Source organism: Nyctereutes procyonoides, unplaced genomic scaffold (assembly GCF_905146905.1).
Source record: "Nyctereutes procyonoides isolate TBG_1078 unplaced genomic scaffold, NYPRO_anot_genome, whole genome shotgun sequence".
In the NCBI taxonomy this organism is placed as follows: domain Eukaryota; kingdom Metazoa; phylum Chordata; class Mammalia; order Carnivora; family Canidae; genus Nyctereutes; species Nyctereutes procyonoides.
In genome coordinates, this window is record NW_026575028.1 from 8,257,424 (window position 1) to 8,281,863 (window position 24,440).

General features: G+C 39.3%; 1 protein-coding gene across 1 annotated transcript in view; it reads left to right on the plus strand.

The window, feature by feature from the left end:
* The first annotated feature begins 7,729 nt into the window (after positions 1 to 7,729).
* Positions 7,730 to 24,440, plus strand: part of LOC129503373 (antigen WC1.1-like) — a 35,630-nt gene continuing 18,919 nt past the window's right edge. The window contains exons 1-4 of the mRNA XM_055315382.1: positions 7,730 to 7,783; positions 14,633 to 14,953; positions 20,722 to 21,027; positions 21,121 to 21,438. Coding sequence (XP_055171357.1) covers positions 7,768 to 7,783; positions 14,633 to 14,953; positions 20,722 to 21,027; positions 21,121 to 21,438 — 961 coding nt within the window. The 5' untranslated portion in view covers positions 7,730 to 7,767. The remainder of the gene's footprint in view (positions 7,784 to 14,632; positions 14,954 to 20,721; positions 21,028 to 21,120; positions 21,439 to 24,440) is intronic.

Sequence of the window (24,440 nt, forward strand, 5' to 3'; positions counted from 1 at the left end):
TTACATTGGGAATTGCACCTGTCAGATTAGCCAGATGTTACCTGAATATGACCAAAGCATCTTCTGACGGTAACCTCCAGGGTGGGGGAGGGGTTGGAATGAGATGATCAAAAACCTAGTTAATGAACAAGGGAAGCTGGATATTTAGTTGGAAAGTTTAATGGCCTCAAGCTCTGCAAGCTGATAAACCCATCTTTCCAACAAAAATGGATAGCACTTCCATTCCAACAAGATAATGTCAGATGCCTTTCAGGAGACCAGACCATCTTTTTGGCCAGTAAGGGCACCCTCTAACTTCAATGATCCCTGCATAGGCATAGCCACTATTTGTTTTCGGTAGCTCTCATATGCTTCTGGAGTAGAATGTTAAAACGGAAATCGCCACCAAGACATCAAAATGTAATAAATAGGAAATTCTGAAGCCAGACAGCTAAATACAGAATTTGCAAAGGTAATATATTAGATTTGGTTCCATGGCACTTGACCCCATTAAGCAGATTATGGATATTGAAGAGATCATAGTGTCAAGAGAGGAGGGTTTTTTTTTTTTTTTTTTTTGAGAGGAGGGTTTTTTGAAGATGGATTTGGATACCTTTTGTGCTTGAGTGCTGAAGCCAGATACTTTTCCTTAGTTCAGGGCAGGCATCTTTTGCCCAAAAGGTACTGAGGACTCCTATCCCCTCAGAGAAACCTGAGGTTGGAAGGCTAGGATTAGAACATGGCCTTGTGGGGAGACTCAGCCTAAGGCCTGTCTTCCTGCTCTTCTAATTCCCACATGTCCACACATGTCCTCTTGTTAGAGGCCTGGCCTGTGAGCAAGTGTGCTCAGTCCAATCTATATGTCCCTGCTCCATATAACCTGGGGCTCATGAATCTTGATGTGCATAAGAATAATCTGGAAAGTTTGTGACAAGCAGACTCTGATTTAGTAGGTTTGGGTGTGACCTGAGAATTTGCATTTCTAATCAGCTCTCAGGTGATGCTGATACAGCCTGTGGGTAGCCCATATTTTGAGAAGCCCTGGTCTAAATTGCACTCCTACCTCCACAGCAAACACCAGGCATTCTCAGGGCTAGGTTTCTTACTTTTTGTCCACTCTTGGGGGGATGGGTTGGGAAAAGGTCAATGCAGGTCTGAGAGTAGGCTGGAATCCATTTGAGCATGGAATTCCTGGTTCTGAGAACCCAGAGGAGATCTAGAGGGGGATGGCATGGACTCTGTCTTGATGGGGATGTCCACTTTGCCCATAGACTCTCCTCCTTGCAGAAAGGGGTTGGCTAGGGGACAGCCAGAGCAGTGTCCTATAAAGTGCAGGATCCTCCTGGGTGAGTCTAAGGAGAGTTCTGCCTGGATATGGTCTAATTACTGCACTAAGCTTTGTTTTGTAATTTAAAGTGAACTTGGACTATTCATTATTTAGTAGTGAGAAGTCCTGGGACCTGCCATGGGAACAGGGAAAACTTTTCCTCTGAATTAATTTTAAGAAATAAATAAAGTGAAAAAGTTTTCATTTCTTTATCAGTTGTGTTTACTCAATATACTAATTTTGTTCCATGGCTGACTAATCTTCTTTTTAGTGACCAGGATTCTTTTTTTTTTAACCAGGATTCATTCAACTTTTCCATTAGGTAACCATGGAATTCTGGTTTATGAGAAATATATATTTCATCATTCAGATGACCACTTACAGTTCCTGGTTCACAGTCCGAAAACTCTTGGAATTTCCTAAGTGATATAAAGTGATAAAAGTGTCTTTTGTTGTGTTAATGAGGGACTTTGGGAAAGCACCTAAGGATGGGAACTGGTTTCCAGTGGGGCCAAGAGTATACTTAGAGGGTTGGAACTCTTAGTTCCATCCCCTAACATCTGGGGAGGGGAGAGGAGCTGGAGATTGAATCAATAGCCAAAGGCCAATGATATAATCAATATGACTATGTAATGAAGGCTCCATTAAGCCTGTTAACCTTAGAAAAAACAACACTGCCAGTTATTTTATTAGCAAAAGATGGTTTATTTAGGAATAACAGAGAATTGTAATCTGGGACTAGGAAACTGTCAAAACCGTTGGCAAGGCTGCCAAACAAAGGACAGGAATGCTTTTTTACAGAGGAGAGTAGGAAGTTGGGAGGGTGTTATTAAGAAAAAGTCCATTGGGGATGCCTGGGTGGCTCAGTGGTTGAGTGACTGCCTTAGGCTCAGGGCCTGATCCTGGGGTCCCAGGTTCAAGTCCTGCTTGGGCTCCCTGCAGGGAGCCTGTCTCTCCCTCTGCCTGTCTCTTTCTCTGTGTGTCTTATGAATAAATAAATACAATATTCAAAAAAAGAAAAGAAAAGTCCATTGGAATAAACTGGGGGTTTTAAGTATAGTGGCTCTTCACTGGCTGAATTGTGACTGTCTCTTCATTGGCTGGGCTGTGGCTGGGGAGGAGGAAGCCTTCCTTCTTCCTGCTGGGATAGTAAAGTGATACCCAAGGGCAAAGTCTGTGCTTCGTGTTGGCTCTGCAGTAGACATCCAGTGGTAGGGCATGAAAGTTCCCCCTGCTGAACCTCCCAACTCTATTTTAGTGAGGTTTCCTTTATTATTTTTTTTACAAACCCAGAAGGACTGGGTTCAGAGAGCTTGTGGGCTGTTGAACGCTTGGAGGTGCAGTAGGCCAGGAGTGGCCTACCTGGACAGAACATGGAAGCTCAGCATCCCTTCCCCCATCCCTTGCCCCTTGCATCTCTCCCATCTGGCTATTCCTGAATTGTGTCCTTTTGTAATAAACTGGTGATCTAGTAAGTAAAATGTTTCTCTGAGCTCTGTGACCTGCTCTAGCAGATTAAAGGAACCCTGGGAGGGGGGAGGGGGAGGTTGTGTAAACCACCCATCTGTAGCTGGTCTGTCAGGAATATAGGTAACAACCTGGGCTTGGGACCGGCACCTGAGTGTGGTGTGTGTATGTTGGTGATGGGGGAGGAGGGGCAATCTTGTAGGACTGAACCATTAACCTGTGGAATCTGATGCTGTCTCTGGGTAGATAATGGCAGAATGGAGTTGAATTCTTAGACACCCTGCTGGTGTTTGAGAATTGCTTGGTGCTACATGGGAAGCTCTTCCCCCTAGGATCTTCTGTTCAAACTGGGTCTGAGAACCCAAAAAAGTAACTTTGGCATTTTATTGTGCACAGCATGCCCCTATCCATCCCTCTGTCTTTTCTACTCTTCTTAACTTTGGGTAATGCACTCCACATCCTGAGTACTTGATGCAGGATGAGCCAGAGAGAGTAGCTCATCCTTCTGAGCATAGCTTCTGGTCTAGGGATGGGCATAAGACTTAAAGCAGGCCATCCAGTGGCCTATTCTGGGTTTGTCAAACTGCAGCTAGAAGGAGAGACTCCTTTGCCTCTTGGGGTAAGACTGGGATAGAGTTGGTCTGCAGTAGAAATGAATGGAACCAGGCAAGAACAGGACAGCTGAGGGGTAAATGCAGAAACTCCTGGCAGTGGCTGGTCCCTGCTTCCATATCCAGAGGCTCTTCCTTTTGTTCAATGGCTCAATGAACTGCTTCAGGCCTTTTCAATAAATTTTGTATTTGTTTTGTCTGTCATCAGATGAATTTCTGGGTTTCTAACTCTAGAAGCTCATTGTTCTAATAGCTAAATGAAACAATGCAATTTGAATAATAAGAAGAATGGAATTCTCATGGGGGCAATTGCAAACTTGCTTTTCTCTCTAAACCTTTTACTAACCACTTCCCTCCTTCAAGTAGTTTTGCCTTCTCTTTCACTTCAAGATGTAATCAGACAATGATTTAATACATTATCTTCTCCCTGCACTACAAGTGTTAGCAGCACCAGTACTTATTCATCCCTCTTGTCCCTAAGAACAGAGTCATTTCCTCTCAGCTCAAGGTCTGTCTCTCTGCTCCTGTTCTAGATCTCAAACCTTTCAAGAACCAAATGAGGAAATGGGTCTAACCCAGTGCCATCTACTCCACAAAAGTAGGTAAGGAGTAGAAGGTTCTGAAGGCCGTGTGAACCTTCCGTATCCCATCTAAGATATGAACTGACCCTGAACAGAAATATTTACAAAGTCCTGAGAATTTCCACTTTTACCACTAAACTTAAAGTAGCAGCCTTACAATACTCCTCTCCTGACTGAGTGTAGAGAAAATGGTTGCCAAGGAAAAATTGTTGAACCCGGAAGTGAGTAATGGGGGCTTTCTACATTTTATGGAAGTGAAGGTGTTAGGGCTCACCCTTAAACTCTGTGGGCCTGAGGGAGAGGAAAGGCTGGGACTGCTGTCTGACTTCCCATGAGTCTTTCTACCTTTGATCCAGTCTTGACTATGAGTCCCTGTAGGCCTGGCTCAATGGCTTCAGAGGCTTCTGTATTAATAGCTGTTAACACCTGTTAGTAAAGACTGAGAGGCAGCAGTGGGGAGCAGTGGAGTGTTGAGAAGAGATCCAGCAAGAAAGGAACTGCAGGACCCTTTCTAGCTGGATAGAGGAAATAACTGTTTAATCCCAGAGGATGTAGGCTGACTCCTATGTTCACTATCAGATACAGGCACATGAGAAAACCAGCAATGGGCCCAAGGTTTAGAACTACTTGTGTAGGGGCTACACAAGATCTACTTGTGTAGGGGTAATGAAACGTGGGTCTGCTGTTAAGAGGACTCTTTGAACAGAGTGGGCACAATATTAGGGTGCCACTCATACTCTTGTGGTTGACAGGGAGGACAAAATAATCAATGAGCTGGAGCAAGATGGTTGAGTTGTCAACCTGTCGGCCGGGGTGCAAGGATCCTGTGTGGTTTTGAAATAGCATCAAATAACACTGAGTGGAAGAGAAGCAGTGAATTTGAAACCCTGCTTAATAGAAAGCTTCCTTTTCTTTTGCTTTGATGCCTGCCAGGTGGATGAAGAGATAGCTTCTCTTAAGAGTGGTACCTATTGACAATAAGTAGTATTGGTGGATCAGCTTGACTGAGCTCATTCTGCTGTTAATCTGCAAGCTGTAGAGAGGTAGTTTGCAATTTTTCTTCCATCAGGTAGATTTCCACTGGTTATCCTTTCTTTCTTTTTTTTTTTTTTTCAGGACAGACTGTACAGATTATACAGCTTAGTCCTCTGTGTAGCAGTTTCTGCCTCATCTTGGGAGTTCCATGTGTTTTCTCCCCAACTTTAGGTACTTACTGGCTGGATCTTCCTGAATTTCCACTCCCATGACTGCACCAAAGCATTGGTCTATGTGAAGTTATGTTCCACAATAAAACATAAAAATAATAGGGCCAGTTAAGTAGCATCACTCCTTGTGGCATTTTACACATTTGAAGAAAGTGGTAGCATCACCATCCATCCCTCTTGCTCCCGTTCACCGTTCTCCACAAGTTCAATAATGTCAGCTTAGTTCTTTCAAATTTGGAACCCCCTGGAGCCTGGCTCCAGATCTTTATGCTCCAGTCAACTCAAATATGTCTTTTGATGATCTAATCTTTAGTTCTTTCTCCAACTCTCAGTGCATTCTATCTCAAGTAGAGGAAAAGATTCAAGGAAGGAAAGGGGTTGAGTTGAAGGATAGATATGGTTGAAATGAGAGCAAGAACTAGAAGAACAGGGGTTCCTGGGTGGCTCAGTGGTTGAGCATCTGCTTTTGGCTCAGGTTGTGATCCTGGGATTGAGTCCTGCATCAGGCTCCCTATGGGGAGCCTGTTTCTCCCTCTATTTATGTCTCTGCCCCTCTGTGTCCCTCATGAATAAATAAATAAAATCTTAAAAAAAAAAAGAACCAGAAGAACAGGATTTCAGTATATAAACATTCTGAAAGGGACTGTATCCCAGCAATGGCAGGTTGGGGGTAGGAGTGTTGAGTTGAAGGACTCAGAGTTTCCCGGTAAACTCCAACTTTGTATCAGCTGATATGTCTCTTTCAAAGAGAGGCTTCCCTGGCAAGAGTGGGCTTCCCCATAGCCTCCTCCATGTTGTAACCTCTCATTACTCATGGGATTTTTTCCATTACAGTTTTTCACATCTGTTGTGAAACAATTTTATATACACTTGGTCTGTGTAACATCTTTGACCACCAGCCCGGTAAGTGCGGAGTGCCCAAAGTGGGGCTTGATCCCAAGACCCTGGGATCATGACCTGAGCAAAAGGCAGATGCTTAACTGACTGTGCCCCTCTGACCACACTAATCCTGTGAGTGCAAGGATTGTGTCTGTCCTGTTCACTGTTTTATTCCAAGCCCTTGGTTTGGTATTTATATGTGAGTGTGTAGAGTAGATGTTAATAAATGTTGGCTGATGGTGTGCTATGCGTGATGCCCAGTAACTCACAAGTATTACCTCAGTGAGCACTCATACCTTCTCCCCTTGTTTCTTTCTCTGGTATGACTAATAATAAAACTATCAAAAGAGAGTGAATATGTGTATTCAGGATAGCAAGAATAAGATGGATTTGGGGTTACACTTCACACAACACCAAACTAGGAATTTAGAGAGATTCCAAAAGGGGGGTGTGGGGGGTGGTGGATACAGGAAGAAGAATGGTGCAAGTGGGTCAGTCATTTGACTGGAGCATATAGGAAAAGACTGATCTGGAATGAAGAAGGGGTTGCAGGGGACAGAGGGGCTGTGGATTCTCAGAGCCCCGAGCACCAGCCAGGCTATTAGAGGGGGGAAGATCAGGTTTGTAAATACCCTGTAGATTACGGCCCCTCCTCATCCCAGTAAAGGAGAATTTAGCCCCTGATGACATTTGTGGGCAGGGCAGAGTGGTTTTAAAGGCTAAGAAAGATCACTAAAGGGAGAAAAATTAGATTCTGTCAAAGCCCCTTGTTATTCTGGGCCCCTCTGTATTCCAGGTCCCCAGTCTCCAGATCCTTCCGAGAAAGGAAGACCAATAATCACACCTCCTCTACTTGATTCCCATCTCAACCCTCCACATTCACCTGTGAATTCCATGCTGCTGGTCCTCATTTTCTGCTGGTTTCTCTGATAATATTTTTTAAAAGAAGATTTTATTTATTTGAGAAAGAGAGAGAGAGAGAGAGAGTACATGTGCATGAGAAAGCACAAGATGGGGGAAGGGCAGAGGGAGATGGAGGAGCAGGCTCCCCACTGAGCAGGGGGCCCAAAGTGGGGCTTGATCCCAAGACCCTGGGATCATGACCTGAGCCAAAGGCAGATGCTTAACTGACTGCATCCCTCTAATCATTATTGTACTCCAAACCTCCTTGTAGTTCTCTGCTTCAGCAATGAGCTGTCACAGGGAAGAACAATGCTTGATTCCACCTAAAACTTCCTCTCAAACGGTAACGGACCATGGCACCCTGGCCCTCAAAGATCTCAGTCTACTACGAGCAGCCCGGACCCTTAGGGGAGAGAAAGCCACTCATACTTTTTGATGTAACTTTTCTATGTCAGCCTCTATCATGGGGGCCTGGTTCTCAGAGACTTAAGGAAACATGGTCTCAAAAGGCCATGTTGTTCATATAAGGAGATTTTGGAGATTCAGAATCTAATTGGTGCTTGAGCTTCAGAAAATGGCAGAAGAAGCCTCCGATCACATCTTAGATGGTAAAATGTGTCTCTATTGGCTCTCAGGAGGTAGCATGTCAGAGGATGTGTTTTTATTCTCCCCTCCCATTTCTGTAGATCTTTGCGGGTGTTATACTGTACCTCTTCGCAGGGTTATTTTGCAGCTGGGACTGTGACCTTGACGACATGGGAATCAAGATAGCTTTGAATCTCCCTCTTCAGGGATTCTATTTCTTCCTCAGCACCATGGTGGGTGCTCATGGTGAGTTTCCTGGGATCAACAGTATGTGAATGGATACCTTGGTGAAGGGAAAGTTTTCTGGAGTCAGGGAGTCAAAGCCTCCATGTAAACCATGCGGTTTTTTTTTTTAAGATTTTATTTTTTTATTCATGAGAGACAGAGAGAGGCAGAGACAGAGGCAGAGGGAGAAGCAGGCTCCATGCAGGGAGCCTGATGTGGGACTTGATCTTGGGGCCCCGGGATCATGCCCTGAGCTGAAGGCAGACGCTCAACCACTGAGCCACCCAGGTTAGCAACATCTCCCTTGTTTTCAGGGAGCATTTGGTCGGTCCTGGTGGCTCCTCGTGTGTGGGAGGGAACAGTGATTGACCTCAGCTGTGTCTCTGGGCTGCTTCTTGCACACTCCATTTGCCTGCTTTGCAGAGGACTACCCCATCAGGATTTCTATGTTTTCTGTGCTTATGTGTAGGCTATATGCTTGTGTGTGTGCATATAGAATGAGTATGAGAGGGTATGAAGGCTGTCTGTTGGGGGAGGAGCAGGGCTGCTGAGACGCGACTGAATCGGTTGCTCTGCAACACACAGTGCCCACACTGTTGGGAGTGCCATGTCCCGTATGTAACCAGATCATAGATAATCTCACACCTGCCTCTCTTCTTCCATGGCCTTCTCTCTGCTTGACTGTGGTGTCTGCTGGGTTCTGTGAGAGGCTTTGTCTCCTGGCCTCACTTATTCCTACCGAGTGTCTGTTGTAGAGCAGAGGAACCCGCAGCCATGACAGGAGGCCTCTTGTTGATAGAGATTAACTGATGCACAGCATTGGTTAAATTAAGTCTCCCCAGTCTTTGTCCCAGTCCTTGTGAATCATTTCCTGACTTGCTGGGATCCTGGACTGGTCCTTTCTGAATTCTGTAGGGTATAGTTTCTCTCTTCTACCCCCCTCTGAAAGCTGGTTTCCACTGAGCCTTGGACTCAGAGAGATAGGGCTGCAAAAAATCTAGCTTTGAGCCCAGGGAAGGGGCAACTCTTTCAGATTTGGCTGTAAGTCCAGGCTGAGGCTGCTTACAGCTTGGACTCCTCTCAGTCCAAGGGAATTGGAATGGGGATTGGGAAACCTCATCCCGCCAAGTTTCTGCTCCATGAGTGTTGGCCAGATGCTGGTGAAAATTCTTCTCTTGATGACTCTGAGGTACCGATAGGGGTTTCAGTCCCATGAGGGAGAGAGACAATGAGTGTTCTGATATAAAGCCCCCTTTTCTTACTAGGAAACTATAGGATTTTTTCAATAGTAGCTTAAGTTGCAAGAATATTTCACCAAAGCAAGCATTCTTTTTATTTTCCTAGAATCAACACTATCCAGTGTTATCCTGCTAAAAATTTATTCTACTTCATACAACATTGGCCTTGCTCTTTGTAAAATAATAGTCCTGGCCTTTTGGAGCATTGATTATTTCTGAGTTGGGCACACGTTAACAGGAGTCTCCACTCTAAAATTCATGTTTGGCATCGAGAGAAGATTATCCTTTGAAATACAATTTATGCCATTATACACAGAACAATAGACCCTCAAAGATGGACATTTCAGTGTTTATTATTTTGTGAACTCTTTTTAAAAATTGACAATATATTTTGGACATCATTTTACCCCTCTTTTACACACTAAAAGTGTTTTATGGCAGTCTTACAAAAATATGGACTATTTTAGGAGTATTATAGAAAAATTTAATTGCTTCCAGTTATTTCATTATATGACCAAAATGCAACATACTCGCCCAGTCACTCGCCAGTGGGCTTTGGGCATTTAGCTGTTTTCAATGTTTTGGCTTTTATGAAACATGTTGTCATGAACTTCCTTGAGTTTAAATGTAAATTACTTCATGATTGTTTTTCTTAATAACATTCTAACAGTGGAATTGCTGTTTTATAGGCTGTGAATACCTTCAGAGCTTTTGATACATGAAGATCCATTGCCTGCCAGAAATGTTTGCGCTGTTTTATTCCCACTAACACTGTATGAGAGTGTTAGTTTCCATAGCCCCTCACCAACATTGGTTTTTTATCAAGTTTTAAAAATTTGGCCAGTGTCGTAAACAAAAACTGTTACATATTAGTTAATTTAATCCTTCATTTGCAAATTACTTGCTAATGACGTCTGTCCTTTTAAACCTGAGATGTTTGTCATTTTTGTCATGATTTATATTGGAGCTCTTTGTACTATTACTACCACTACAAATATGACTATGATTACCAGCACCAGATACTTTCACTGCATTCACTTCTGTGACTTCATGTGAGTGCCCAACAACCCTACAAGGCAAATGATGTTTTTATCTCAAAAAATAGATCAGAAAACTGAAGCAAAGCAAAGTTCAATCACTTGCCCAAGGTGAGACAGGTGTAAGTAGCAAAGGGGGGATTTGAACCCAGGCAAGTTGGGTTCATGATTATTGTCCCTATTGAATTTTTCCATTAATAGGCTGCAAATATTTCCCTCAGTTTATTTTTATTTTATTGTTCCTATGTTTTTAGATGCATGGAGGGTTCTTTTTTTAAAATTTAAATTCAATTTGCCGTCATATAGTATAACACTCAGTGCTCATACCATAAGTGCCCCCCTCAGTGCCCATCGCCCAGTCACCCCATCCTCCCCCCACCTCCCCTTCTGCAACCCATTGTTTGTTTCCCAGAGTTAGGAGTCTTTTATGGGTTGTCTTCCTCTCTAATTTTTCCTGCTCAGTTCCCCTCCTTTCCCTTATAAACCCTTTCACTATTCCTTATATTCCACGTATGAGTGAAACCATATGATGATAGTCCTTCTCTGATTGACTTATTTCATCATGCCCTGCATGAGGGGTTCTGATGTTAATAGTCAAATCTATAAAAATTTCCCCCCTTTTTGGTTTCTGCGTTCAGAGCCTAAGAAAGCTCTTCTCGGCTTCAATTTTAAATAAATTGTTGCATCTTTATTTTAATAATTTTGTAAATATTTTAAAATATATGTCAATGCTGAGTGGCTCAGTTGGTTGAGGATCTGACTCTTAATTTTGGCTCAGCTCATGATTTTGGGGTCCTGGGGTTGAGCCCTGCATCAGGCCCTGCACTCAGCACAATCTGCTTGAGATTCTCTCTTCCTCTCTCTCAGCCTCTGTACTAGCCTGTTCTTTCTCTAAGTAAATTAATTAAATCTTTTTAAAAATCTGAAAAAATACATCAATACTAGATAACTGCATAAGTTATTTTACTGAATGATAGGAAGTGATATCTAACTTTATTTTTTCCAATATTATTTACTGAATGATGTTTTTATCTTTTCTGACTGATTTGAATGCCACTTTAAAAACATGCTAAATAACACCATGGCCTTTCCATTGTATCCTTTTTGGACTTATTTAGACTTTAATTCCACAAATGTTTATTGAGTTTAAGATGGGCTGGGGTGGGGGGACTGTTAAGTTGATATATCCCCTTTGCAGTTCATTAGGTACAGAGGACCTAGAAGGGGTGAAGGAAGTGTTCCCTGGCCCCTGAAGCTAACAGTCTGGTGAGACTGGGCACCAACACAAGAATTTATAAGAAACTCTAATAAGTGCCACTGGTGGGGACACAATCAGGGTTACATACTCTAGCCGAGAAAAGCAGAGATTTCCTTTATGAAATAAAATTTAAGCTAAGGCCTTGCATTCTAGAAATGAAGTTGTTTATAATTTTTGGTATTAGTAATAATGTCTAATATTATACAGACCCATGAATGCATACATGTTTAGTATATCCGTATTTATATCACATTTTCTGTATCTTTTCAACCATTGATGGACACTTAGGTTGTTTCCATGTCTTGGCTATTGTGAATAATGTACAATGAACATGGAGCGTAGATATCTCTTTAAAATCATGGTTTCATTTCTTTAGATATATACCTGAAGTGGAATTTTTGGATAATATAGTAGTTCTATTTTTAATTTTTTGAGGAGCCTCCATACTATTTTTCCATAGTGGCTGTGCCAATTTACATCACCACCAACAGTGCACAAAGGTTCCCCTTTCTCTACATTATTGCCAACACTATCTCCTGTCTTTTTGATAATAACCATTCTAATACGTGTGAGGTTGTGGTTTTCTCATTGTGATACCTTTTCATATACCTGTCGGCCATTTTTACATCTTCGGAAAAAAGTCTATTCAAATTCTTTGCCCATTTTTAAATTACATTTAAAATATTTTTCAAGTTTTTATTTAAATTCTAGTTAGTTAACATATAGTGTAATATTGGCTTCAGGAGTACAATTTAGTGATTCATCACTTACATACAACATCCAGTGCTCATCACAAGTGCAGTCCTTAATACCCGTTACCCGTTTAGACCATCTCCACCCACCTCCCTCCATCAACCCATCTCCTCCCACCATCCCTCCTCAGTTTGTTCTCTATAGTTAAGAGTCTTTTATGGTTTAATTAAATTAGATTTCCCTTCCTTCCTTCCTTCCTTCCTTCCTTCCTTCCTTCCTTCCTTCCTTCCTTCCCTCTTTTTTCTTTCTTTCTTTTCTTTTTTCTTTGTTCTTTCATTCTTTCTTCCTTTCTTCTTCCTTGTCCCCCTCTACCTCCCCCTACTCCTCCTCCTCCTTCTTTCTTCTTTCTTCTTCTTCTTCTTCTTCTTCTTCTTCTTCTTCTTCTTCTTCTTCTTCTTCTTCTTCTTTCTTTCTTCTTCTTCTTCTTCTTCTTCTTCTTCTTCTTCTTCTTCTTCTTCTTCTTCTTCTTCTTCCTCTTCTCTCCTTCTCCTTCCCCTTCCTCTTCCCCTTTTTCCCCTCCTCCCTCCTCCTTTTTGACTATTGGTTTGTATGAGTTCCTTATATATTTTGGATACTAACCTCTTACCAGATAGATGGCTTGCAGATATTTCCTCCCATTCCATATGTTACCTTTTATCCTGCTGACCATTTCTTTTGTTCTATAGAAGTTTTTTTTTTTTTTTTTTTTTTTTTTTTTTTTTTTTTTTTACTTGAGTAGAGTCCTACTTGTTTCTTTTTGCTTTTTTTCCTTGTGCTTTTGGTGTCATAGCCATAAAATCATTGTCAAGACCAATGTCAAGGAGATTTCCCCTTATGTTTTCTTCTAGGAGTTTTGCAGTTTCAGGTATTACAATTATGTCTTTAGTCCATTTTGAGTTAATTTTTGTCAGTGGTGTAAGACAATGGTCCAGTTTCATTCTTTTGCATGTAAACTTCCAGTTTCCCCAGTTTCCAGTTTCTATTTATTAAGAGATTGTCCTTTTCCCAGTGAATATTCTCGACTTTCTTGTCATATATTAGCTGACCATATTGCATGGGTTAATTTCTAGGCTCTTGATTCTTTCCCATTAGTCGATGTGTCTGTTTTCATGCCAGTACCATACAATTGTCGTTTGGTTTGAAATCAGGAAGTGTGATACCTTCAGCTTTATTTTTCTCAATATTGCTTTGACTTAAAAAAAATATTACTTTGACTTTTGTGGTTCCATACAAATGTCTTTTGTGGTTCCATACAAATTTTCAGATAGTTTTTTTTTCTATTTCTGTGAAAAATGTGATTGGAATTGATAGGAATTGTGTTGAATCTATAGATGGCTGTGGGTAGTATGGATATTTTAACAATATTAATTTCAAACATGAACATGGTATATCTTTGCATTTATTTGTGTCTTCTTCAATTTTTTTAAATCAAAATCTTATAATTTCCAATTTTCAGATTTTTCACCTCCTTGGTTAAGCTTATTCCTAACAATTTTATTCTTTTGATGCTTTTGTAAATGAAGTGGGTTTTTAAAATTTCTTTTTCAGATATTTCATTGTTTGTGTATAGACACAACCAATTTCTGTATGTTGATTTTGTATCCTGCAACTTTACTGAACTCATTGATTAGATTTTTTGGTTAAGTCTTTAGGATTTTCTATATGTAAAGTCATCTGCAGATGAAGACAATATTACTTCTTCCTTTGTGATTTGGATGTCTTTTACTTTTTTTTTCTTGCCTGATTGCTCTGGTTGAAATTTACTATACTATGTGGAATAAGAGTGGTGAGAGGAACAAGTAAGGAAAGGAACCTTACTTGTTCCTGATCTTAGAGGAAAAGCTTTCAAACTTTCACCAATGAGTATGATATTAACCATGGTCTTCTTACATATGGCTTATATTATATTTGTGTCATGTGAATCTCTCCACATGCAACTCAAAATATGGCAGCTAGCTTCAACAGAGCAAGCATATGAAAGCAAGATAAGAGAAACCAGAGTCATCTTGAAATCTGATTATTTAAGTAACGTCTCATCACTTTTGCTAAATTCCATTGTTAGATGAATGCTACTAGGTTCAGACCACATTCAAGTGCAAGGATTATATAAGAGCATGAATATCAGGAAGCAGAAATAATCCGGACTGTTTAGAGGTCCTGTCTTCCAAAGCTAGATGAGAATGTTTCCTATAGGATAGAGAAGGAAAGAGAAGATTCTTCCACTGACTTCGCGGGTCATGAACTGTAACTGAGATGGGGGAATTTGGGCCCCTACCAGCTTCATGCATCTCTACTGGGAAGGCAGCATCTATAGTCATCTGAAGGCCTGTCCTTATTGCTATACATGGCGTTGAGTCTTACTGGCTTGTTCGAGAAATAATTGTGTGCATCTCTTCTCAACTCCACGTTCAGTGATGCCACATTGGTAGCTTAAAATTGACCATAGTGAAAATATTGCTACTATAGAAATCGAGAAATGCCATACATGAGAGGATTTTTTTTCTCCCCCAGAGTGTGTATTTTAAAGTACTTACCAGCGTATCACTGTATGGTCTCCTGAAATCTCTTCTGTGTTCTGTGTTCTGTGTCTGTGTCTCTCTTACAGCTATGGAGCTGAGACTGAAGGATGGGAGCTACTACTGCGAGGGGAGAGTGGAAGTGAAATACCAAGGAAAATGGGGCACAGTGAATGATTACATATGGAACTTGGAGGCTGCACATGTGGTGTGCAGACAGCTGGGATGTGGAGATGCTGTTGATGCTCCCAGAGGGGCCCACTTTGGATCAGGGCGTGGGCCTATTTGGCTTGCATATATTGTTTGTAAAGGGACAGAATCAACTCTCAATGACTGTAGTCATTCTTTTTTTCAAGACTATCAGAAGCGACTCTTCTCCCATAGTCGGGATGCTGGAGTAGTCTGCTCAGGTAAGGCCTGTCTAATCTATTAGAGGGATACCCAGTAAGAATACCCTTGGTTTAATTCCCAGAATAGCTAACAATACAGGATCACACACTTGGTTGAAAACTCCGGTCACACAGTAACTCCTAGAGTATTAGGTACTCAAGGAAGCACAAGGACTTGCTTGGCTCTGGACAGTGAAAGCTCCAGACCTATGGATCACTGGGCCCTTCAGATATCTGTGGTGTGTCAAAAGGTAGGAAAGTGGGGTCAAGTTTCATCGTGGTAGCTGTTTTTTTTTTTTTTTTTCCTGAGATGATCAGGTGCATCCACAAGAGGGGACATGAGAGAGGTGCAGGGAAACAAAGTTTAGCATATGCCAAAGTGGAGGCAGTAAAGACAGCAATGAAACTAGAGTGGTGGTGTCGGTATTTGCCAGAGATGTTTTCAGTTGTTATCACAATTGCGGATGAAAAGTCTGTCATTAATGCCGTCAGAACAGTTTCACTTAGGAAGATATTATCAGATGTCACAGTGAATTCTTTAAGGTAGGTAGTTGGGTCTTTAAAAAGATCCATCCCATCTGATGGAGTGATAGGACAGATGTGATAACATTTGACTAGGTCTATAGCAACTTAACAGTATAATCCATAGCCAGTTAGCATTTTTGTCATTGGCATGACGAAGATCACTGGAAAAGTCATCTTTTCAGTGGATCTTTCATAATACGAATTCAGGTCCCTAGAAACACAATTATTTTCTTTTTTTGAAAGCTAATATATTGAGGTATGATTGACATGCAAAAACTGTACATATTTAATGTATACAACTTGATGAGTTTGGAGGTAAGTATACATCTGTGACAGCATTAGCACATTCTGTGCCATAGAGTTATCTATCATCTCAAAAGTTTCCTCCCATCTTCTTTATTATTATTTAAAAAAAATATTTTCAAAGGGCATTTGAGTTTACTGCCTTCAGTTAGGATATTTTTTTTTTAATTTTATTTATTTATGATAGTCACAGAGAGAGAGAGAGAGGCAGAGACACAGGCAGAGGGAGAAGCAGGCTCCATGCACCGGGAGCCTGACGTGGGATTCGATCCCGGGTCTCCAGGATCGCGCCCTGGGCCAAAGGCAGGCGCTAAACTGCTGCGCCACCCAGGGATCCCCTCAGTTAGGATATTTTTAAGAAAACTTGTTTTCTGGCATTTCAGGTAACATTCCTTATTGTCATCATGTCCTAATCATGGTATCAAGTGCAGATAAACTTGTGGAAACACTACAGGGGACCTGACTTACTTTGATAAATCAGTATTTGAGTAAAATGGAGTGTGTGATGTTGGAACATCTATTACTATCTTAAGAAAATTGATACTTTTGATTTTAATTTCAGTTAAGGTACACGTAAAGATAAAAAGAGTTTGAGAGTGGTACGGCATCTAAACTTTGATTTTATTTTTTACTCCCTGATTAACATTACCATTGCTTTAACTTAAATTCTCATATTTTAATGAACTATTTCAGTTTTCTTTGGCTAATCTCTTTGTCATCAGTTTCTACCCTCTAGTATGTTTCCATATTTTCCATGAACATGTTTTAATGATGTAAACCAGAAGTAATGGTGGTAATGTAGCATTGATAAGAATAGGAAACCATGCCCTTTGCAATATTTTAATTTAAATCAAATTCTTGGAATTTCTTTTTGTCAATTGTAGAAAAGGGGTATGAAAGAGAAATTTCAGCATCTAGTAGATGGTTAGAAATAAAGTACTGTGTTTAGCAGAAATCCAGTGGTAGAAAGAATGCTCTGTGAAGAATACAGAGGAGCTTGTTTGAAATAAAGAGATTTCAGAGGGTTCGGGAGAATGGCGGGGGAGCCTCACAAATTGAGAATGGCCACAGCACTGATGTACAAAATGGTAAGGGGATGAAGATGCAATTAACCTCAGGAGAGGAGGTTGAGGACTGAAAATCCATGTTAATTCATATATTCACTACAGCTTCTGTTTTAGACTTCTCCTTTCTTCTCTCCCTCTCTTCCTCCATGTTGATGCAGGAATTGTTTTTGAGTTCTGTGGAAGTGCGAGTATTTGAAGCTTGCATTTCAATTTTCTTTGTGGGGAGGTTTTTATAATATGAGCTCTATTTCTTTTTCTTTTTTTAAAAATAGATTTTATTTCTTTATTTGAGGCAGAGAGAGAGAAAATAAGAGAAAGGGAGAGAGAGAGAGCAAGCATGAGCCAGGAGGGATGGGCAGAAGGAGAGGGAGAATCAGGCTCCTCACTAAGCAGGGAGCCCAAAGAGGGGCTTGATCCTAGTACTTCAAGACCACAACCTGAGCTCTGAGCTGAAGGAAGACACTTAACTGACTGAGTCACCTAGGTGTCCCAATTTAATATGAGTTCTATTTCTTTTTTTTTTTGAGTTCTATTTCTTTAACAAATATAGGAGTACTTAGATATTCCATTTCTTTTTGTATCAGTTTTTGATAAATTGTGTTTTTCAAGTAATTAATTTTCAAGGACTCATCCTATTGTAAATAAAATTTTCAAATTAGGATAAAATTTGTTCATATCTTATTATCTTTTACATATTAATAGTATCCATAATGATAACCCCTTTTTCATCCCTGATATTGTTAATTTGTGTATCTTCTCATTTTTTTCTTGATCAGGTCTACTAGAAGATTATCAGTTTTATTATTCTTTTAAAAAGAATCACCAATGAACTCTCTTGATTATTGTATTTGTTTTCTATTTCATTGATTTGAGTTCTTAGTTTACATTCTCTTCTTTTGGTTTGACTTGCTGTTATTTTTGTAGATTCTTGAGTTGGAATCTTAGGTAATTTAAATTTAATTTTTCTTTTGTGTTCTAATGTATGCATGGAGGAAGTGTCAAAGCTCTAGTTTTTCTTCCAAGCACTGCTTTAGCTGTATCCCACTAATTTTGATATTATATGATTTCTTTTGTATTTTTTCATCATAAAATGTTTCTTCATTATTTTTAAATATATACTTTGTCCTATAGTCTTAGTTTGTCTGATATTAACATAGGTACAACAGCTTTCTTTGATTAGTGCTTGCATGGTTTATCTTTCCTGACACTTTTAATATATTTGTGTTTATTTTTTTAATTTTAATTTTATTTTAGAGAGAAAGATAGAACACGCATGTGGTGGTGGGGGAGGGGCAGAGGGAGAGGGAGAGAGAATCTCAAGCAGGCTCCATGGCTCAGTATGGAGCCAGATGCAGAGCTCCATCTCACAACCCTGAGCTGAAATCAAAATTCGGATGCTTAACTGACTGAGCCACCCAGGTGCCCATTTCTATGTTTATATTTAATGTACATATGTTCTTATGGACAGTAAACATGGTGTGTCTTACTATTTTTCCCTAGTTTTATTGAGATATAATTGAAGTGTCTTCTATTCAGTATGATTACTTTGCTTTTATTTGGAGTATTTAAATTATTTCAATGTAATATAATTCTTGATATGCTTGAGTTCAAGTCTACTAAACTTGCTATTTGTCTTATGTATTATTTGTTCCTATTTTAATATCTGAGTATTTTTTGTATTCTATTTTATTTACTCTATTGGTTTATTAGGTATATTGCTTTGCTTAGAGTTTACCATAATGTTGGAATTATTATTCTTTAATCATATTTTACCTCCAAATGGTATTATATTACTTAATATCTAATGTAAGACCTTACCACAGTATATTTCCATTTCCCTATTCTTGTCATTTGTGCTATTGTTGTCATACATTTTACTTATATTATAAATAAATCTTATAATACATTGCTGTTATATTTGCCTTAAATATTCTACTGTCTTAAAAATGAGAGGAAGTTTTTTTATATTTACCCATGGGTTTAAACATGGGTAAATATAAAAAAGACTATTTACAGTAGTCTTTATAGCTTTGGGTAGATCCACATTTTCATCTGTTACTATTTTCTTTTAGCTTGAAGAACCTTCTGTAACATTTTTGTGTTATGCAGTTCTGGTTGCCTCAAATTCTATAATTTTGTATTTATCTGAAAACGTTTTTATTTTCATTCAATTTTGAAATGCATTTTCATATGCAATTTTTGTCTTTTCTCTCTCAATGCTTTAGAGAGAAAACTTCTATTGTTCTGTGTTTAACTTCATAATTCTTTTATTTTGCCCTGTCTAATCTCTTGTTAAGTTAATCTAGATAAATTTTCATTCCAGGTATTGTATTTTTCAATTTTAGTAGTTCCATTTGGGGGCAGCCCGGGTGGCCTGGTGGTTTAGCGCTGCCTTCAGCCCAGGGCGTGATCCTGGAGACGCAGGATCCAGTCCCATGTCGGGCTCCCTGCATGGAGCCTGTTTCTCCCTCTGCCTGTGTCTCTTGCTTCTCTCTCTCTCTCTCTCTCTCTCTCCCTGTGTTCTTATGAATAAATAAGTAAAATCTTTAAAAATAAAAAAAAAGAAGACAAAAAAAGGAAGTTCCATTTGGTTATTTTTTTCTAGTTTTTAAAAATCTGCTTTGTTTCATTGAGTATATTTATAAAAATGGTTTAAAAACTTTGTCAGCAAAAAAACAAAAAAACAAAAAACAAAAAAAAACAAAAAAAACTTTGTCAGCTTATTCAATCATCTGCCTAATTTCTGCATCTGTTTTTAATGTTTTCTTTTTTAAAAATTAAAAAAATTAAAACATTGATGGAGAAAATGAAAGAATATACAGATAAATGGAAAAGTTATTTTGTGTTCAGGAATTGGAAGGTGGCTATTCTTATATCCTAGGATTTCAAGAGATATGGCTAAAACCACACCTTTCTTCTCATTCTCATTAGAGCTTTCTTAACATCCAGACTCATTTTATTTCCTGCTTTGGTCACCTAAGAAGTTCATGGAATATTTTGCCATGAAAAATTGTCAAATAGATAAAATTTGAAATCATAACTATGAAAAAAATCATAATCCATAACTATGGATTGGTTATAATGTGCATATTTCTAATCTTGAGACATCAGTCTGTCTATAGGTTGTCATGCATTCATGGATACAGCCCTCATGATTTTTCCCTATCCTCAGTCACTTGAGGATTGGTTCCTGGGAAAGAAAGCCAACCAGAATTTGAGCTCCACAAATCTCAGGATGACGTTCTTTCTTTCTTTCTTTCTTTCTTTCTTTCTTTCTTTCTTTCTTTCTTTCTTTCTTCTTTCTTTCTTTTTCTTTTTTTAAGATTGTTTATTTATTTATTCACGAGAGACACACAGAGAGAGGCAGAGAAATAGGCAAGGGAGAAGCAGACTCCATGCAGGAAGCCCAATGTGGGACTAGATCCTGGGACTCTGGGATCACACCTTGAGCCAAAGGCAGATGCTCAACCACTGAGCCACCCAGGCATCCCTCAGGATGACTTTCTAACTTCGTCTGGCTGATAGATCTCTATTCTCATAGCGAATGTCCCTCTGGGTTGGTTCTGTTCTTCATACCTCTGTACTCAAGTAGAATGCCTACACATCATGCAGTTTACTTGGGCTCAGATGAGGAATTCACTTCTCTAACCAACCCCAAAATATATTTTCCTAGTATTCTGATACTTAATATAATCTGTCTTTAGATACTCACTCATGGAGGCCCCACTCTGACACCAACTGCTAAGTCCTCTCCTCATTCTCAATGCCTGGGAGAAGAAAAACTTATCTATGATATGTCATTGTCATATATCATTGTTCATGACATGTCACTTCTAATTGCCAAGTCAGAATCGCTAACACTTAACTTGGTTTGGCTTTCTCTTTTTCTTTTAGGATTTGTGCGTCTAGTTGGAGGCGATGGACCCTGCTTAGGGCGGGTAGAAGTGCATTCTGGAAAAGACTGGGTTCCAGTGTCTGGTGGGAACTTCACATTACTTACTGCCCAGGTCATCTGTGCAGAGCTGGGGTGTGGCAAAGCAGTGTCTTTCCAGGGGAATGTGTCCTTAAGAGAGTCAGATAGACGAGTCTGGCCTGAAGAATTCTGGTGTAACGGGCAGGAACCTGAGCTCAGGTATTGCCACAAAAAGTCCTGTCCAGGAGGTGCTTGCCACCATGGGGCTGTTCAAGTTTTCTGTTCAGGTGAGATGCAGAACAGGACTTAAACTTTGCTGCATACTCTGCTAGGGTAAGAAAAACATGAGATTTGGCTGAAATCCTGTCTTCTTCTACTAGTGTACACAGAAGTTCGGCTCATGAAAAATGGCACCTCTCAGTGTGAGGGACAAGTGGAGATGAATATTTTTGGAAGCTGGAAACCACTCTGCGCTGCACACTGGAGTATGGCCAATGCCAATGTTGTTTGTCAACAGCTTGGTTGTGGAGTTGCCATCTCGACTCCAAAAGAAGCATACTTTGTGGAAGGAAGTGATCAGATATGGGAAGATCGATTTCACTGCTCAGGGGCTGAGTCTTTCTTGTGGAATTGCTCTGTGACTGCCCTTGGCATTCCTGGTTGTGCTCATGGAAACACAGCCTCAGTGATCTGCTCAGGTAAAAGAGAGGAAGGGCTAACTTGTACTCAGGATGCTCCTTGAGTGAAATGTCCCCAGGAGTAGAGAGCATAGAAAAATTATTTTAAAAGTGAGATAATCCAAGATAAAATATGGTTCTTTTAATTGTTTGCCTTTCAGTTCAAGGCAAAGAGTGTTAAGAGGGATATCTTTTAAAATTAACACTATTATTTAAATATATCTGAGTATTATTTACAGAGAAAGTATGGTAAGTGTGTAGTTCGGTGAAACACAGTAGCATGAATACTGTGTAACCCCAACCCAGATCAACAAAGAGATCATTAGCAGTACCCCAGAAGCCACATTCATACTCTACCAATCACTATGCCCGTCCTGTCTCCAGTTTCCTAACTTTCCTCCAGTTTCCTAACTTCAATGCTATGGAATAGTTTTTTTCTATTTTAAACTTCATATAAAATCATATAGTATGTTTCATTTTGTGTCCAATTTCTTTGATTCCATACTATGTGTGCGATTCAGGCAGATAGTTGTTTATAGCAGTGTTTCATTCATAATTATTATTGTAAAGTCATTCATTGGAATGACCTTGTGACCAGGTATTGATCCATCAACTGATAGTGGATTTTGGTTTACTTCCAGTTCTTAATTATTACAATAGTGATGTTAGAGATTATTGTGACAGTGACTTGTGGTGCAAATATGTATGTATTTATTTTGGGTGTTTACTCTTGCCCTTTTATTTTTACTCTCAATGGTATTTGTTGATAAGCCAAGTTCTTCACTTTAACAAGGTTCAGTTTATCAACTTTTTTTTTTATACAAATACTACTTCTTTTGTCCTTTTGAAGAGAACTTTGTCTACCCTAAGATCCTGAAGATTTTCCTTTTGATATTTATAGAAGTTTAGTTATCTTTATTTCACCTGTAACTGCGTAGTCCTCCAATTGATTTTCACATGTGATAGGGGGTCAAATTTCAATTTTTATATGGATATCCAGTAGACTCAGAATCTTTTCCTGAAGAGACATCTTTCCCCACTGCAGTGCCACCTTTGTCATAATGAGTCTAGAGTATGTCTAAGTTTCTTTCTGGGCTCTATTCTCTTCTATTGTTTCATTGTCTATTCCAGCACTAAATCCTCAGTTCAGTAGTTATTATAACTTTGTAGTATGTCTTGATATGTATTAAAGTTACACCTCTAACTGTTGCTTTTCTTCTCAAGTATGTTGATCATTCTTGGTCTTTTCCATTTAATTTTTGGAATTAGCTTTTTTCACCAAAAAAAGCCTGATGATCTAGTCCAAGATGGTGACAGAAGAGTCTTCTGAGATCATCACCTCCAACAAATACACTTTTCCAATTCTTATAATAATGAGAATTCTACATAGAATTATAATCAGAATTAAATCTTGTGGAAGCACGGTAAATTGGTATTAGATCCCATCCTGCCTGAATGCAAATTGGGATTTGGCTTTTTTTCAAAGTAGAAATTGAAAATATTAGCAAAGTCAATCACTGAATACCAATCTTCCTTACCTTGTTGCATAGTATGAATTGTTTGTTTCTAGTTTAATTCCATTTGGTCAAAAAATATTTTTTTTCAAAAAACATATTTTTAATGATTTCAGCCCTTTGAAAATTTTTTAGATCTCTCTTTCTCTCTCTTTTTGGTATAACGTGTGATCAGCCTTGGCAAATGACCTGTATGCCCTGGGAATAATGTGTATTCCGTGGTTTTGAGGTAAATATACTGGCTGATTTTGCTGGTTTGCTTTACTGAGACTGATGGAAAGTATTTTCTGGTGACTAGTGGATAACAAGTTTCTTCCAAATCTAATCACTTAAAGCAACCACTTTAATTTCTTTTTTTTTCCACTTTAATTTCTGTAACACGGATCACTGTTCATTTCCCCTCCTGCTTTGTAGTAACATTTTCCTTACCTCCTTTAAGTCCTCATTGACAGCATTGCCCCAGGCCATCCAGCTTCTGCCTGTTACTTTGTTCTAAAGACAATGCCACATGTTTAGGTGGCATCATGGTATTGCACTATTATGGATAAAGATACTATGAACATGTATATACAAGTCCTAATGAAGACAAACATTCTATTTGTCTTCAGTAAATACTCAATAATATGGAAAGTATAAGTTTTCTGTTTCCTATTGCTGCATAACAAAATTTCCCTCCAAATTTAGCAGCTTAAAACTCCTTTGTATTTTTGCCTATTATTTCCTGTATAAGGAATTTGGAAAGGGCTCCAATTGGCAGTTCTCTGTTGGGGTCTGTATGAAATTGCATTCATATATCAGCTGAGGCTGAAGTCATCGGTAGACTCAACTGAGCTGGGAAACCAGTATGGTTCATTGACATGTCTGGCAGCTGGAATGTGCAGCTGGGTTGTTGACAGAGCACCTGCATATGATTAGTCTCTTTAGCGTGGTAGTCTCCTCAGGGTAGATTTCCCCAGAAGCAACTCTCCTAAGTTAGTTAATGGGAGGCTACATGACCTTTCTGATCTAGTTTTCAGAGTCAAGTAGTATTACTTTCACTGCATTCCGTTGCTTACAATTTATGAAGGCCAAAATTCAAAGGAAGGAAGCAGAGATGCCCACCTATCAAAGGATGCAGTATCAAAGATTTTGGGGTATGTTAAAAAAACAGCAAGATATATGAAATAGGTGATTGTGGGTTTTTAAATTTCTACTTTCAGTTCTGTCAATTGTGCCTTTATGTATCTAGGACTAAGTATATATGAATGTTAGAACTTTTCAGCATGTCTTTATGTTCTTGTTTATATTTTCCACTTTCTGGTCTTTCTGGGCTTCATTCTGTGTATTTCCTTTTGATTTTCCATTTTATTATTCTATCTTGTGCTGATCTAATGGGCTATTATACTCAACCCTTGAGTTATTTCAGTTCTTGACTTTTCAGAGTATCTAGAATTTTTATTTGATTTTTGTTAATATTTTCCTTTCAAAATGCTATCTTGTTTAATTCCCTGAATATTTCAGTCATGGTAG